Raw genomic sequence first — 15,053 nt, forward strand, 5'->3', positions numbered from 1 at the left:
GTATGGCTTCGCAGCCTTGTGAATGTTGACCTGTTTAAAGGTCTTGCTCACATCGGCTATGGAGAATGTGATCACACAGTTGTCCGGAACATAAAGGGATTTCTTATAAGCTTCTGGATTGGTGTTCCGCTCCTTGAAAGCGGCAGTTCTAGCCTTTAGCTCGGTGCGACTGTTGCCTGTAATCCATGGCTTCTGGTCTGGATATGTACGTACTGTCACTGTTGGGATGACGTTGTCGATGTACTTATTGATGAAGCCGGTGACTGAGGTGGTACACTTCTCAATGCTATTGGATGATTCCAGGAACATTTTCCAGTCTTTACTAGCAAAACAGTCCTGTAGCGTAGCATCCACATCATCAGACCACTTCCGTATTGAGCGAGTCACTGGCACTTCCGGCTTTAGTTTTTGCTTGTAAGCAATAATTGGGAGGATATAATTATGGACAGATTTGCCAAATGGAGGGTAAGCTTTGCATGCGTCTCTGTGTGTGGCGTAAAGGTGGTCTAGAGTTTTTTCCTCTCTGGTTACTGGTAGAAATGAGGTAAAACAGATTTAAGCTTGCCTGCATTAAAGTCCCTAGCCACTAGGAGTGCCGGATGAGCATTTTTTCTGGATGAGCATTTTCTTGTTTGCTTATGGCCTTAAACAGCTCGTTGAGTGGAGTCTTAGGTGCCAGCATCAGTTTGTGGTGGTAAATAGACGGATACGGAAAATATAGATGTCTTGATAGTGTGGTCTACAGCTTATCATGAGGTACTCTACCTCAGCTGAGCAATACCTCGAGACTTCTTTAATATTAGACATCGTGCACCAGCTGTTATTGACAAATAGATACACACCCCCACCCTTCGTCTTACCAGACGTAGCTGTTCTGTCCTGCCGATGCAAGGAAAACCCAGCCAACTGTATATTATCCGTGTTGTCGTTTAGCCACGACTCTGGAAACATAAGATATTACAGTTTTAATGTCCCGTTGGTAGGATAGTCTTGAACGGAGATCATCCAGTTTATTCTCCAGCAATTGCACATTGGCCAATAGAACAGATGAGGGAGGCGGGTTACCCACTCGCAGACGAATTCTCCCAAGGCACCCCGATCTCCGCCCCCTGTATTCAGTCTTTTCTTCATGTGAATGACAGGGTCTCGGAGAAGCAGCATATCCTTCGCTTCGGAATCATTAAAGAAAAAAATCTTTGTCCAGTTGGAGGTGAGTAATCAATGTTCTGCTATCTAGAAGCTGTTTTTCGGTCATAAGAGATGGTAGCAGCAACATTATGTACAAAATAAGTTACAAACAAAAACAAAATATTGCAGTTGGTTAGGGGCCGTAAAACAGCAGCCATCCCCTCCGGCGCCATTTATGACACCATTGCACTTACAAAAAATAAAAATGGGGTCCTGCGCAGTTGTAAATCAAACAAATAGGCCTACACGGGTGAACACCAAATGCTTTTTCAATTTATATTTAGAAGGAAGCATGACCTCTGTAAGGGTGCCAATATATTTGACCGCATCTGTAGCTATCATACACTCGATTAGGGCCAAGTGTATGATACAACAGGTGACCATATGATCCAATGTCTCATTATTATTATTTTTTATTGTATGTTTGTATATATAATTATTTTTATTTTTTTGTTAGACTCATCTGTTACTGTCACTTTGTCCTATCGTTGTCTAATATCTTTTCACTTTTGTTTTGAATGTTCTTAATTTGAAAATGCAAAAATAAAATACAAAAACCCCCACAAAAAAAAACATAGGATACACTTACCCTAACTAATACTGGTAACCATCTAGATGTCACCATTATACATGCACATACATTTTAGTCAAAAGGTAGGGCATGAACGGCAACAACACCGGGACACAGTGCCCTTCGTTCTCGCTTGACAAGCAATGCTGTCTGGCAAAGGCATGGGAAGTAGCTGCATAGTATCAGAGTGACAGTCACAGTAAGCACACGCATACGACGCATGACACAAGAGTACACCCATCATCAGTACTTTAAAACTGAAAATGTACAATTATTTGGGTAAAACTAACAGTGAAATACGACTAACTTCTCCATCTTAAAAACAGAAGTCCAAACTCTGGCAATACGGAAGCTCACAGTAGTTACGTGGTAAGAAACAGAAGATAAAATAAGAAAACGAAACACAGCTCAATCCAAAATGTCTAACCTATAGCAGAGCACTTGACTCACCCACTTCATTCCACATGCCCATCACTTTCCCTTTGACACCCACTTGTCTACACTCCGGGTCTACACTCCGGGTCTACACATTGAGCTGCAGCTATCCTCTTCTCAGCTAAAGCCCTTTGCAGAACACCCACAACACTACAACTAGATCATCTCATAACGAGGTGGACAGGGCTGCTGTTATCTGTTCGTAGGTTCGGCCTCAATATGGGATTGTGGGTAATGTAGTATACAAGGATGTGGTGGTAAAGGAGGACAAACCCCGCTCAACTGCATCCCTGGTAGTGTGGTGTAGCTGTAACAGTTTTAAGCCCTTCTCCTGGGCAGAAAAACCTGTTAACATTCAATCATGTTAACACCACCTAAATGTTCAATTTCCCTTCCGTTGGTTTCAATTCGGCCTAGTTTCAGAGTGGGGGGTGCAAACAGCACTAGGGCCGGCGGCTCATTAGGCTATTTGTAGGAGAAATACTTGTACAGTTATAGTGGGGATAACAGGATGCTATTGGATGCTGCTCCAGAAGGAAGCCGGGTGTTCCTTCTTAGGGAGACGCCAGTTATAGAGCGATCGGCTGGGACAAAGACCCCACTCAGACAGCCCTCCACTCAACCAGATACACACGCCCATCCTCTACCACAGTAGCAGCTGGGCCCCTATGCCTATTCACCCTTCTGGAGTGGGTCTCCTCTCCTACTGAAAGGGGGGCATTATGGAGGAACCACAGCCCCACAGACCTGACATAGACCACACTCTGGGAGAGGCCTGTAGTGTGGCGTATTGGCCTATGTAAAATGTGGTGTTTACTCTACGTTGCTAGAATGTCAATGTTGCAGAACCGGATGCAGAGTCAAGTCTGTCTGGCACCTTTAAACATCATAATAGCACAGAGGAAATGAAAAGGTGTGATAAATAAACCTGAACCTGGATGCTCTGTTGAGTTGCATTATGACACTGCAATATCAATACTATAAGGGCTTCACTCGTACTAGTTTAACTGTTGTAAGAGATTGAGAACATTGTAAAATCAGTGTAAATATGAGGTAGCATAAATTGGTAATTCATTAAGGCTCAGCTGACCCACCATCGGTGATACCATGTCTACAGAAAATGTAAACTGGCTTGATAATCAAGACAGCGATTCTAGCAGGGAAAAAACTAAATGTCATTGCAGACCAATAGATACAGTATGTGCCCTTCAGTAATGACACCCAGGTGACTGCTGATAATGATAATAGAAACTGTTCAGAATGATAAATCACACACACAGTCAGAAACTACTAGAGCTCTGTGTGGAGTCCATTTGCTATATTCTCCGCTTAGAATGTCCCCCTCTGTGTCACTGTGGTTTGGCTAGTAATGCCCAAATGTTTGGGGTTGCAGAGGCGATTAGCATCCACATCTGTCTCGGCTCGTATGGATGCTCCACGGCCGCCGCAGCACGGCCCATTTTGTGTTTTAACTACCTATGTGAGCTTTTGGGAACACAGGAAGTGGGCTGGGTATCATCTCACCTGTTATGGCAGCCAGGGGAAGGTGAGACACTCGCATGGGTGATGAAGGGTTATGGCCCAATTTAAATGAAATGGTCTGGATAAAATTACTATCCAAAAGCTGGTGGTTGTATTCATTAGGCACAAAAATGGAATAAAACCGATTGAAACAGGGAGGGATTACCTGGCCAATAAACACTCATTTTTGTATTCTGTTGCAAAACGTTTTGCTAGAGTGTTCCCTAACGAATATAACCCTGCATTGAGATCCGTCACTGAGATCCCCACCCACACACATACTGTATGTTTAATATGGCTCAACCTTATACCAGATAGGGAGCCCTTTGCGTCTTCTTCATTTACCTACTGACACACATTCAGGTTTATTGATAAGACAATGGAGTAGCCTGGTGTTTCTCAGCAACAATGACCAAGAACAGAAACAACTCTCTATTCCCTACAGGCCTTGGTCCAAAACACTGCATTATATAGGGAATATAGTGCCATTGGGGACACAGGACAGGCCTATCTGCCAGGGACACTGGTATTCTAAACTAGCTCTATGGATCCTTATGTACACACAAGTTAGCAGATAACTTCAATGTATGAACACACACACACACACACACACACACACACACACACACACACACACACACACACACACACACACACACACACACACACACAGAGACAAAACAAACACACAAGTGTAAACAAACACACAGTACAGGTTAATGTTTATATGAACAGCCCCTCGGCTCACCCACACACGAGCAAACTCTTGAGTTCAGGAATAGAGACGAACAGTAGTTTCACTCTATGTAGCAACTGTACACTACACTATCAAAAATGTCATTAACCTAGCCTAGCCCAATAGATAACCCAACAGAATAGAGCTCACCATCTCACCCCACTCAAGCTGTGTAAAGAGAAGCTGATGCACATTACGTAGGCTACAACACAGACTCTAGTATAGACTATAACTCACCTTCCATTTCTCTGTGACATCCGCTGTGATGATCGCCAGAGAAACCCACCACAGGAAAATACAACCACACACAAAGAGCACACAGTGAGTCAAGGCAATAAAACCCAGTCTAAGAGCACACACACACAATGTGTTGGGGGGGCCACTCAATGCCCTCAGTCCAGCTTCTGTGTACGTGATAGGCAGCTGCTTTTGAGTGACAGCTGGCCAGGCCAATCATAATGCATGACTAGTCTGCCCTCTCTAGTGACACCGTAGAATCAGGAGGGGGTCTGTAACCAGCGGCTCAACCAATCAAAAGCTCCCATTTTAATGTAGGGGTGGGCTGCTCTTTCACCTTCACATGAAAAGGTAACCATGACAACCCCTCTCAACGACCCTACACGAGACTAGAAGACGTTAGAAGACGTAGCTAGAGAGAGAGAGAGAAAAAGAGTGTGAATTGAAATAGTCTACTCCATTAATGCCATGTCTCAACCAGCTCGGAGATGGGATGTTGTCTTTCCGGACCTAATAAAAGACCTGAGTGGTTGAAACATTGTCAATGAACCACGTAGGAGAATAAAATGCAGTGGGTGTGGTTTCACTCTTCATTTATTTAATGAATAAACAAATCCAGCACCTGCTCTGTAATATTTTTCTGTTGCCTTTCTTCCAATAGAGCCTAATAAGAACCTGACAACTGCCAGAGAGCCCAATGTAATTAAATGTCTGATGTGATTGGTCTAAATCATACAGTGGTAGAGTTGTGAAGGAACATGACGAGGAATGTTATGCTTTTGTAAAGAAGATCCCTCTGAACCAACAATAAGGGCTCTCTGCTCTGAGCTTGTCTTGACTTCTTCTCAACAAAATCAACATGCCTTGAAGAGAGATGCTTGAACAACATCAATGAGTTGAATGCATTTGCATTTCAAAACACAAAGCGGAACATCTAATACATCGGTGTCCTTGAAAGCTCGCTCACTATCACCAACCTAGCAGTCAACATGAAGAGGGCTCAAGTTGTTTGACTCTTCAAACAGTGGTTCTCGTTCCATACTTCATCCACATATCATGGAGGCCACACTTAGTCAGACTGACTTACTGACTGAGGCTCCTGAGGATAAGGGGAACTGCTATAGCTCTGAGGGTGGCTTTGATAGAATCACACCATCAGCTGAAGCCTGAGGGACCACAGCTTACTGAAGCCTGAGGGACCAGAGCTTACTGGAGCTTACTGGAGAAGTCATTTCCACTGAATAAGAGCGCAACTGGTAAATCCACCTGTTCTGGCAAACTGGCTTTGGATCATTAGCAATTGTACCAGTGTGAGTGCAAACATGATCAAAGTGTGCCTCAATTAAGCAGCAACGTGCTTTACTGTAAAAGGTTATTGAAAAGACACTGGTCAGTGACAGGTAAACTTGATCTGGATTGTTTATTACAACAGTAAACACCGTCCAACAAAGCTCTATCTGAACAGGCAGTTAACCCACTGTTCCTAGGCCGTCATTGAAAATAAGAATTTGTTCTTAACTGACTTGCCTAGTTAAATAAAGGTTAAAAAATGTTTTTAAAAAAAAATCTCAGCAGTCCCTTGAAAAACCATCTAGGCCATTTGTGAATAAATAACAAACACCTTAATGTAATTTTTTTTATATTTTTTTTTACTTCCCTCAGGTTCTAGTTACCAAGTAAGCTTCTCACTAAAACAAAAATAGCAGTAGGTGGGCAGATACCACAGAAACCCGACCCTGAGCCATCCATTTCTACTGCTCATAGGGCAGGCCGGGTAACCACGGTAACAGAAAGTGACAGCTGGTTGCCGTCAAAGTTATATACGCCGTTATCAAACTTCCAAAACAAAAAGAACTGATCGTGGACTTCAGGAAACAGCAGAGGGAGCACCCCCCTATCCACATCGAAAGGACAGCAGTGGAGAAGGTGGAAAGTTAAGTTCCTTGGCGTACACATCACAGACAAACTGAAACGGTCCACCCACACATACAGTGTGGTGAAGGCGCAATAGCACCTCTTCAACCTCAGGAGGCTGAAGAAATTTGGCCTGTCACCCAAAACCCTGAGAAACTTTTACAGCTGCACAACCGAGAGCATTCTGTCGGGCTGTATCACAGCCTGCCCTCAACCGCAAGGCTCTCCAGAAGGTAGCGAGGTCTGCACAACGCATCATCAGGGGCAAACTACCTGCCCTCCAGGACACCTACACCACCCGATGTCACAGGAAGGCCAAAAAGATCATCAAGGACATCAACCACCCAAGCCACTGCCTGTTCACTCCGCTAGGTCAGTGCAGGTGCATCAAAGCTGGGACCGAAAGAATGAAAAACAGCTTCTATCTCAAGGCCATCAGACTGCTAAACAACAATCACTAACTTAGAGAGGGTGCTGCCTACATTGAGACCCAATCACTGGCCACTTTAATAAATGGATCACTAGTCACTTTATACAATACCACTTTAATAATGTTTACATATCTTACATTACTCATATCATATGTATATACTGTATTTTAAACCATCTATTGCAACTTGGCTATACCACTCGGCCATCGCTCATCCATATACTTAGATGTACATATTCTCATTCACCCCTTTAGATTTGTGTGTATTAGGTAGTTGATAGGGAATTGTTAGATTACTTGTTAGATACTACTGCACTGTCGGAACTAGAAGCACAAGCATTTCGCTACACTCGCACTAACATCTGCTAACAATGTGTTTGTGACAAACATTTGATTTGATGCTGTAAATACTACTCCTAAAGCTACGCTGCCGAGGCTCAAAGACATAGAATAGACCCATGCGTGGGCTACAGCTGTTTGGACAACAGGCGTCATCAAATGTCCACAAGTGGTGGAAGTCCCCCACTTCAGTTCTGACTTGCACTTCTTATTGGTAAGTGAAGCATCTACAGGCTAAATGTGAAACATGTCAACAGAAGAATGGAATTGACACTACACTGCTAGAGGAGATTGACACACTACACTGCTAGAACAGATTGACACACTACACTGCTAGAACAGATTGACACACTACACTGCTAGAGGAGATTGACACACTACACTGCTAGAGGAGATTGACACACTACACTGCTAGAGGAGATTGACACACTACACTGCTAGAGGAGATTGACACACTACACTGCTAGAGGAGATTGACACACTACACTGCTAGAGGAGATTGACACACTACACTGCTAGAGGAGATTGACACACTACACTGCTACACTGCTAGAGGAGATTGACACACTACACTGCACACTACACTGCTAGAGGAGATTGACACACTACACTGCTAGAACAGATTGACACACTACACTGCTAGAAGAGATTGACACACTACACTGCTAGAGGAGATTGACACACTACACTGCTAGAACAGATTGACACACTACACTGCTAGAACAGATTGACACACTACACTGCTAGAGGAGATTGACACACTACACTGCTAGAACAGATTGACACACTACACTGCTAGAACAGATTGACACACTACACTGCTAGAAGAGATTGACACACTACACTGCTAGAGGAGATTGACACACTACACTGCTAGAAGAGATTGACACACTACACTGCTAGAAGAGATTGACACACTACACTGCTAGAGGAGATTGACACACTACACTGCTAGAAGAGATTGACACACTACACTGCTAGAAGAGATTGACACACTACACTGCTAGAAGAGATTGACACACTACACTGCTAGAGGAGATTGACACACTACACTGCTAGAGGAGATTGACACACTACACTGCTAGAGGAGATTGACACACTACACTGCTAGAGGAGATTGACACACTACACTGCTAGAGGAGATTGACACACTACACTGCTAGAGGAGATTGACACACTACACTGCTAGAAGAGATTGACACACTACACTGCTAGAGGAGATTGACACACTACACTGCTAGAACAGATTGACACACTACAATGCTAGAACAGATTGACACACTACACTGCTAGAGGAGATTGACACACTACACTGCTAGAGGAGATTGACACACTACACTGCTAGAAGAGATTGACACACTACACTGCTAGAGGAGATTGACACACTACACTGCTAGAACAGATTGACACACTACAATGCTAGAACAGATTGACACACTACACTGCTAGAACAGATTGACACACTACACTGCTAGAGGAGATTTGACACACTACACTGCTAGAGGAGATTTGACACACTACACTGCTAGAGGAGATTTGACACACTACACTGCTAGAGGAGATTTGACACACTACACTGCTAGAGGAGATTGACACACTACACTGCTAGAGGAGATTGACACACTACACTGCTAGAGGAGATTGACACACTACACTGCTAGAGGAGATTGTCACACTACACTGCGAGAAGAGATTGACACACTACACTGCGAGAAGAGATTGACACACTACACTTTTTCCTCCAAACATAACGATGGTCATTATGCCAAACAGTTGTATTTTTGTTTCATCAGACCAGAGGACATTTCTCCAAAAAGTACCATCTTTGTCCCAATGTGCAGTTGCAAACCATAGTCTGGCTTTTTTATGGCGGGTTTGGAGCAGTGGCTTCTTCCTTGCTGAGCGGCCTTTCAGGTTATGTCGATATAGGACTCGTTTTACTGTGGATATAGATACTTTTGTACCCGTTTCCTCCAGCATCTTCACAAGGTCCTTTGCTGTTGTTTTGGGAATGATTTGCACTTTTCACACCAAAGTATGTTCATCTCTAAGAGACAGAACACGTCTCCTTCCTGAGCGGTATGACGGCTGCGTGGTCCCATGGTGTTTATACTTGCGTACTATTGCTTGTACAGATGAACGTGGTACCGTCAGGCGTGGTACCTTGTGGAAGTCTACAATTGTTTTTTCTGAAGTCTTGGCTGATTTCTTTTGATTTTCCCATGATGTCAAGCAAAGAGGCACTGAGTTTGAAGGTAGGCCTTGAAATACATCCACAAGTACACCTCCAATTGACTCAAACGATGTCAATTAACCTATCAGAAGCTTCTAAAGCCATGACATTTTCCAAGCACAGTCAACTTAGTGTATGTAAACTTCTGACCCACTGGAATTGTGATACAGTGAATTATAAGTGAAATAATCTGTCTGTAAACAATTGTTTGAAAAATGACTTGTGTCATGCACAAAGTAGATGTCCTGACCGACTTGCCAAAACTATAGTTTGTTAGCAAGAAATTTGTGGAGTGGTTGAAAAACAAGTTTCAATGACTCCAACCTAAGTGTATGAAAACTTCCGAATTCAACTGTATGTTGTCAGTGATAGGCGTATTATATTCTCAGTTCAATAAGTATTGTTCATATGTGGTCATCTCACTGTGCACTCCAGCCAGGTACATTGTATAGGCTAGGCCTACATATGAGCATCAATCTTATAATGGGAGTATATTGTACTGTGCAAATATGCAAAGGCTTTTCCGTTGCGAGGTCGCCAAAGACCGCTTGCCCTGGCCCCCTAGCTTTCTGAACGCCATTGTCTCCCGCTCGCCTAGCGTAGTACTGACTACCGAACGGCTCCCTGACACACCTATTGCTGCTCATTGGACCTTATGATCACTCGGCCACACAGCTGATGCCTGCTGGACTATTCAGTAACGTGGTACCTCTTTTTGTTTATCTGTCGGCCCCAGCCTTGAACTCAGGTCCTGTGCATACTTAAATAACCCTTTCTGCCCATTCATCGCCATTTACCCATTGTTGTCTTAGCTCTCCCGATCAACACCCGTGATTGCTTTATGCCTCTCTCTAATGTCAATATGCCTTGTCTACTGCTGCCTCAGTTAGTACTTTGTTTTATTTCACTGAAGAGCCCCCGGTCCCACACAACATGCCTTAGAGAGCTCTTTTGTCCCACCCCCCCACACATGCGGAGACCTCACCTGGCTTAACTGGTGCCTCCAGAGATGCAATTTCTCTCATCGTCACTCAACGCCTAGGTTTACCTCCACTATACACACATCTAATCATACCCTTGTCTGTACATTATGCCCTGAAACTATTCTACCACGGCCAGAATTCTGCTCCTTTTATTCTCTATTCCCAACGCACTAGACGACCAGTTCTTATAGCCTTTGGCCGTATCCTTATCCTACTCCTCCTCTGTTCCTCTGGTGATGTAGAGGTAAATCCAGGCCCTGTAGCCCCCACTACCACACCTATTCCCCAGGTGCTCTCATTTGTTGAGAGCGCCTGGGGAACCGTAAAGGCCTTGGTTTCATGCATTTTAACATCAGAAGCCTCCTCCCTAAGTTTGTTTTATTCATTGCTTTATCACACTCTGCTAACCCTGACGTCCTAGCCGTGTCTGAATCCTGGCTTAGGAAGGCCACCAAAAATTCAGAAATTTCCACCCCAACTACAACATTTTAGGTCTAGATTGAACTGCCAAAGGGGGCGTAGTTGCAATCTACTGCAGAGATAGCCTGCAGAGTTGTGTCATTCTATCCAGGTCTGTGCCCAAACAGTTCGAGCTTCTACTTTTAAAAAGCCACCTTTCCAGAAATAAGTCTCTCACTGTTGCCGCCTGTTATAGACCCGCTCAGCCCCCAGCTGTGTCCTGGACACCATATGTGAATTGATTGTCCCCCATATATCTTCAAAGTTCGTACAGTTAGGTGACCTAAACTGGGATATGCTTAACTTCACTAGGGTAGGGGGCAGCATTCGGAATTTTGGATGAAAAGCATGCCCAAATTAAACTGCCTGCTACTCAGGCCCAGAAGATAGGATATGGATAGAAAACACTCTAAAGTTTCCAAAACTGTTAAAATAATGTCTGTGAGTATAAGATAACTGATATGGCAGGCGAAAACCCGAGGAAAATCCAACTAGGAAATACTATTATTTTGAAAGGCTGTGTTTCCATTGAAAGCCTATCCACCATATAAAGACTTAGGACCCCGTTCACAGTCTGTATGGCTTCCTCTACATGTGGCCAGTCTTTAGGCATTGTTTCAGGCTTTTACTTTGAAAAATGACAGCACAAATTACAGCACTTTCAATCAGTGGCCAGTGGAAATTTCCATTCATCAGCAATGCGTCTGATCGGGAACGCGCCTTCCTTGTTTCTCCTTTCCTATTGACGAAGCTTTTGTCCGATTGATTGATTTTAAACATCGTTTGGCATGTTTCTACTAACTTTTATTGTACTTAAAAAAACGTTTAGTCTGGACTTATTAGCGCACGCGCCTTAGGTATCCGGATTACTGAACAAAACGCGCGAACAAAAAGGAGGTATTTGGTCATAAAGAGGGAAATTATCAAACAAAATGTTTGTGACACTGTCCTTGGCTGGCTTTTCTGACACTCTCCTTGGCTGGAAAATGGCTGTATGGGTTTCTGTGGCTAGGTGCAGACCTAACATAATCGCAAAGTGTGCTTTCTCTGTAAAGCCTTTTTGAAATCTGACACAGCGGTTGCATTAAGGAGAAGTTGATCTGTATTCGTATGTTTAACACTTGAATTGTTTATCAATGTTTATGAGTATTTCTGTAATTTGATGTGGCTCTCTGCACTTTCACCGGATGTTTGTTTGAGACAATGCTGACCATAACGTGCCAATGTAAACTGAGATTTTTGGAAATAAATATGAACTTTATCGAACAAAACATCCATTTATTGTGTAACATGAAGTCCTATGAGTGCCATCTGATGAAGATCATCAAAGGTTAGTGATTCATTTTCTCTCTCTTTCTGCTTTTTGTGACTACTCTCTGTTGCTGGAAAAATGGCTGTATGGTTTTCTGTGACTAGGTGCTGACCTAACATAATCGCATGGTGTGCTTTCGCAGTGAAGCCTTTTTGAAATCGGACACTGGGGTTGGATTTACAATAAGTTTATGTTTAAAATGGGGGATAATACTTGTATGTTTGAGGAATTTTTATTATGGGATTTCTGTTGTTTTGAATTTGGCACCCTGCAATTTACTTGGCTGTTGTCGAGGTGGGACGCAAGCGAGAGGTTAACACCCCCGCCATCCTACAATCTAAGCTAGATGCCCTCAATCTCACACAAATTATCAAGGAACCTACCAGGTACAAACCCTAAATATGTAAACACGGGCACCCTCATAGATATCATCCTGACCAACTTGCCCTCTAAATACACCTCTGCTGTCAACCAGGATCTCAGCGATAACTGCCTCATTGCCTGCGTCCATAATGTATCCACGGTCAAATGACCACCCCTCATCACTACCAAACGCTCCCTAAAACACTTCAGGGGAACAGGCCTTTCTAAATCGACCTGGCCCAGGTATCCTGGAAGGAAGGATATTGACCTCATCCCGTCAGTAGAGGATGCCTGGTTATTCTTTGAAAAGTGCTTTCCTCACCATCTTAAATAAGCATGCCCCATTCAAAAAATGTAGAACTAAGAACAGATATAGCCCTTGGTTCACTATAGACTTAACTGCCCTTGACCAGCACAAAAACATCCTGTGGCGTACTGCATTAGCATCGAATAGCCCCTGCGATATGCAACTTTTCAGGGAAGTTAGGAACCAATATACACAGTCAATTTGAAAAAGCTAGCCTTTGCTTTTTTGGGACACTAAAGTCCATGGAGAATCTCCTCCCAGCTGCCCACTGCACTGAGGCTAGGAAACATTGTCACCACCGATAAATCTACAATAATCGAGAATTTCAATAAGTATTTTCTACGGCTTGCCATGCTTTCCACCTGGCTACCCATACCCAGGCCAACGGCTCTGGACCCCTACAAATCAGCTGGGCTAGACAATCTGGACCTTCTCTCCCTAAAATTATCCGCCAAAATTGTTGAAACACCTATTACTAGCCTGTTCAACCTATCTTTTGTATCTTCTGAGATCAAAGATTGGAAAGCTGCAGCGGTCATCCCCCTCTTCAAAGGGGGAGACAATCTAGACCCAAACTGCTCCAGACCCATATCTATCCTGCCATGCCTTTCTAAAGTCTTCGAAAGCCAAGTTAACAAATAGATCACCAACCATTTTGAATCCCACCGTACCTTCTCCACTATGCAATTTGGTTTCCGAGCTGGTCATGGGTGCACCTCAGCCACACTCAAGGTCCTAAACAATATCATAACCGCCATTGATAAAAGACAGTACTGTGGAGCAGTCTTCATCGACCTGGCCAAGGCTTTCGACTCTGTCAATCACCGCATTCTTATCGGCTCAATAGCCTTGGTTTCTCAAATTACTCCCTCGCCTGGTTCACCAACTACTTCTCAGATAGAGTTCAGTGTGTCAAATCGGAGGGCCTGTTATCCGGAATTCTGGCAGTCTCTATGGGGTGCCACAGGGTTCAATTCTCGGGCCAACTCTTTTCTCTGTATATATCAATGATGTCGCTCTTGCTGCTGGTGATTCTCTGATCCACCTCTACACAGACGACATCATTCTGTATACTTCTGGCCCTTCTTTGGACACTTAACCTCTCTAGGGTATGTGGGACGCTAGGGTATGTGAGAACATAGCCCAGCAGACAAATCATTACAAACAGTAATCAGCCAAGTAGAAGAGTTACACAAGTCAGAAAGAGATAAAATTAATCACTTACCTTTGATGATCTTCATATGGTTACACTCAGAAGACATTAATTTAGTCAGTAAAAGTTCCTTTTGTTCGATAAAGTCTCTCTTTATATCTGAAAACCTCCGTTTTGTTTGCGCGTTTTCTTCAGTAATCCACAGGCCCAAACGCAGTCACAAAAGGCAGACAAAAAAATCCAAATTGTATCCGTAAACTTCATAGAAACATGTCAAACGATGTTTATATTCAATCCTCAGGTTGTTTTAAGCCTAAGTAATCTATGATATTTCAACCGGACAATAACGTCGTCAATATAAAAGGTAAACAAGAAAGGCACTCTCTCAGTCATGCGCATGAAAAAGTTCTGTGACACTGCAGGGTCCACTCATTCAGACTGTTCTTATTCCCTCATTTTTCAGAATACAAGCCTGAAACAATTTCTAAAGACTGTTGACATCTAGTGGAAGGCATAGGAACTATAGGAACTGCAATTTGAGTCCTAAGTCAATGGATACTGTAATGGCTAGCATCACTACTTAGAATATGTGGACAACTACAAATACCTAGGTGTCTGGTTAAACTGTAAACTCTCCTTCCAGCCTCACATTAAGCATCTCCAATCCAAAATAAAATCTAGAATAGGCCTCCTATTTCGCAACAAAGCCTCATTCACTCATGCTGCTAAACATATCCTTGTAAAACTGACAATTCAACGGCTCAGACACGATAAGTATGTGGCAGGGTCTACAGTCAATCACGGACTATAAAAGGACAACCAGTCCCGTCGCGGACCAGATGTCTTGCTCCCAGACAGACTAAACAACTTCT

At 43.4% G+C, this 15,053-nt stretch overlaps 1 protein-coding gene across 7 annotated transcripts in view; it reads right to left on the reverse strand.

Annotated features, from left to right (window-relative positions):
- LOC112218848 (suppressor of tumorigenicity 7 protein homolog) overlaps positions 1 to 15,053 on the reverse strand; it is a 72,873-nt gene that overhangs the window by 23,142 nt on the left and 34,678 nt on the right. Inside the window, exon 1 of one of the 7 annotated variants that reach the window (XM_024380060.2) lies at positions 4,689 to 4,801. The exons of 5 other annotated variants lie outside the window; for them this stretch is intronic. In XM_024380060.2, coding sequence (XP_024235828.1) covers positions 4,689 to 4,695 — 7 coding nt within the window. In that variant the 5' untranslated portion in view covers positions 4,696 to 4,801. Of the gene's footprint in view, positions 1 to 2,209; positions 2,364 to 4,688; positions 4,802 to 15,053 lie in introns of those variants that run through there. One more of the 7 variants, XM_024380059.2, reaches the window with a different exon arrangement.

Source organism: Oncorhynchus tshawytscha, linkage group LG19 (genome assembly GCF_018296145.1).
Source record: "Oncorhynchus tshawytscha isolate Ot180627B linkage group LG19, Otsh_v2.0, whole genome shotgun sequence".
Classification (NCBI taxonomy): Eukaryota; Metazoa; Chordata; class Actinopteri; order Salmoniformes; family Salmonidae; genus Oncorhynchus; species Oncorhynchus tshawytscha.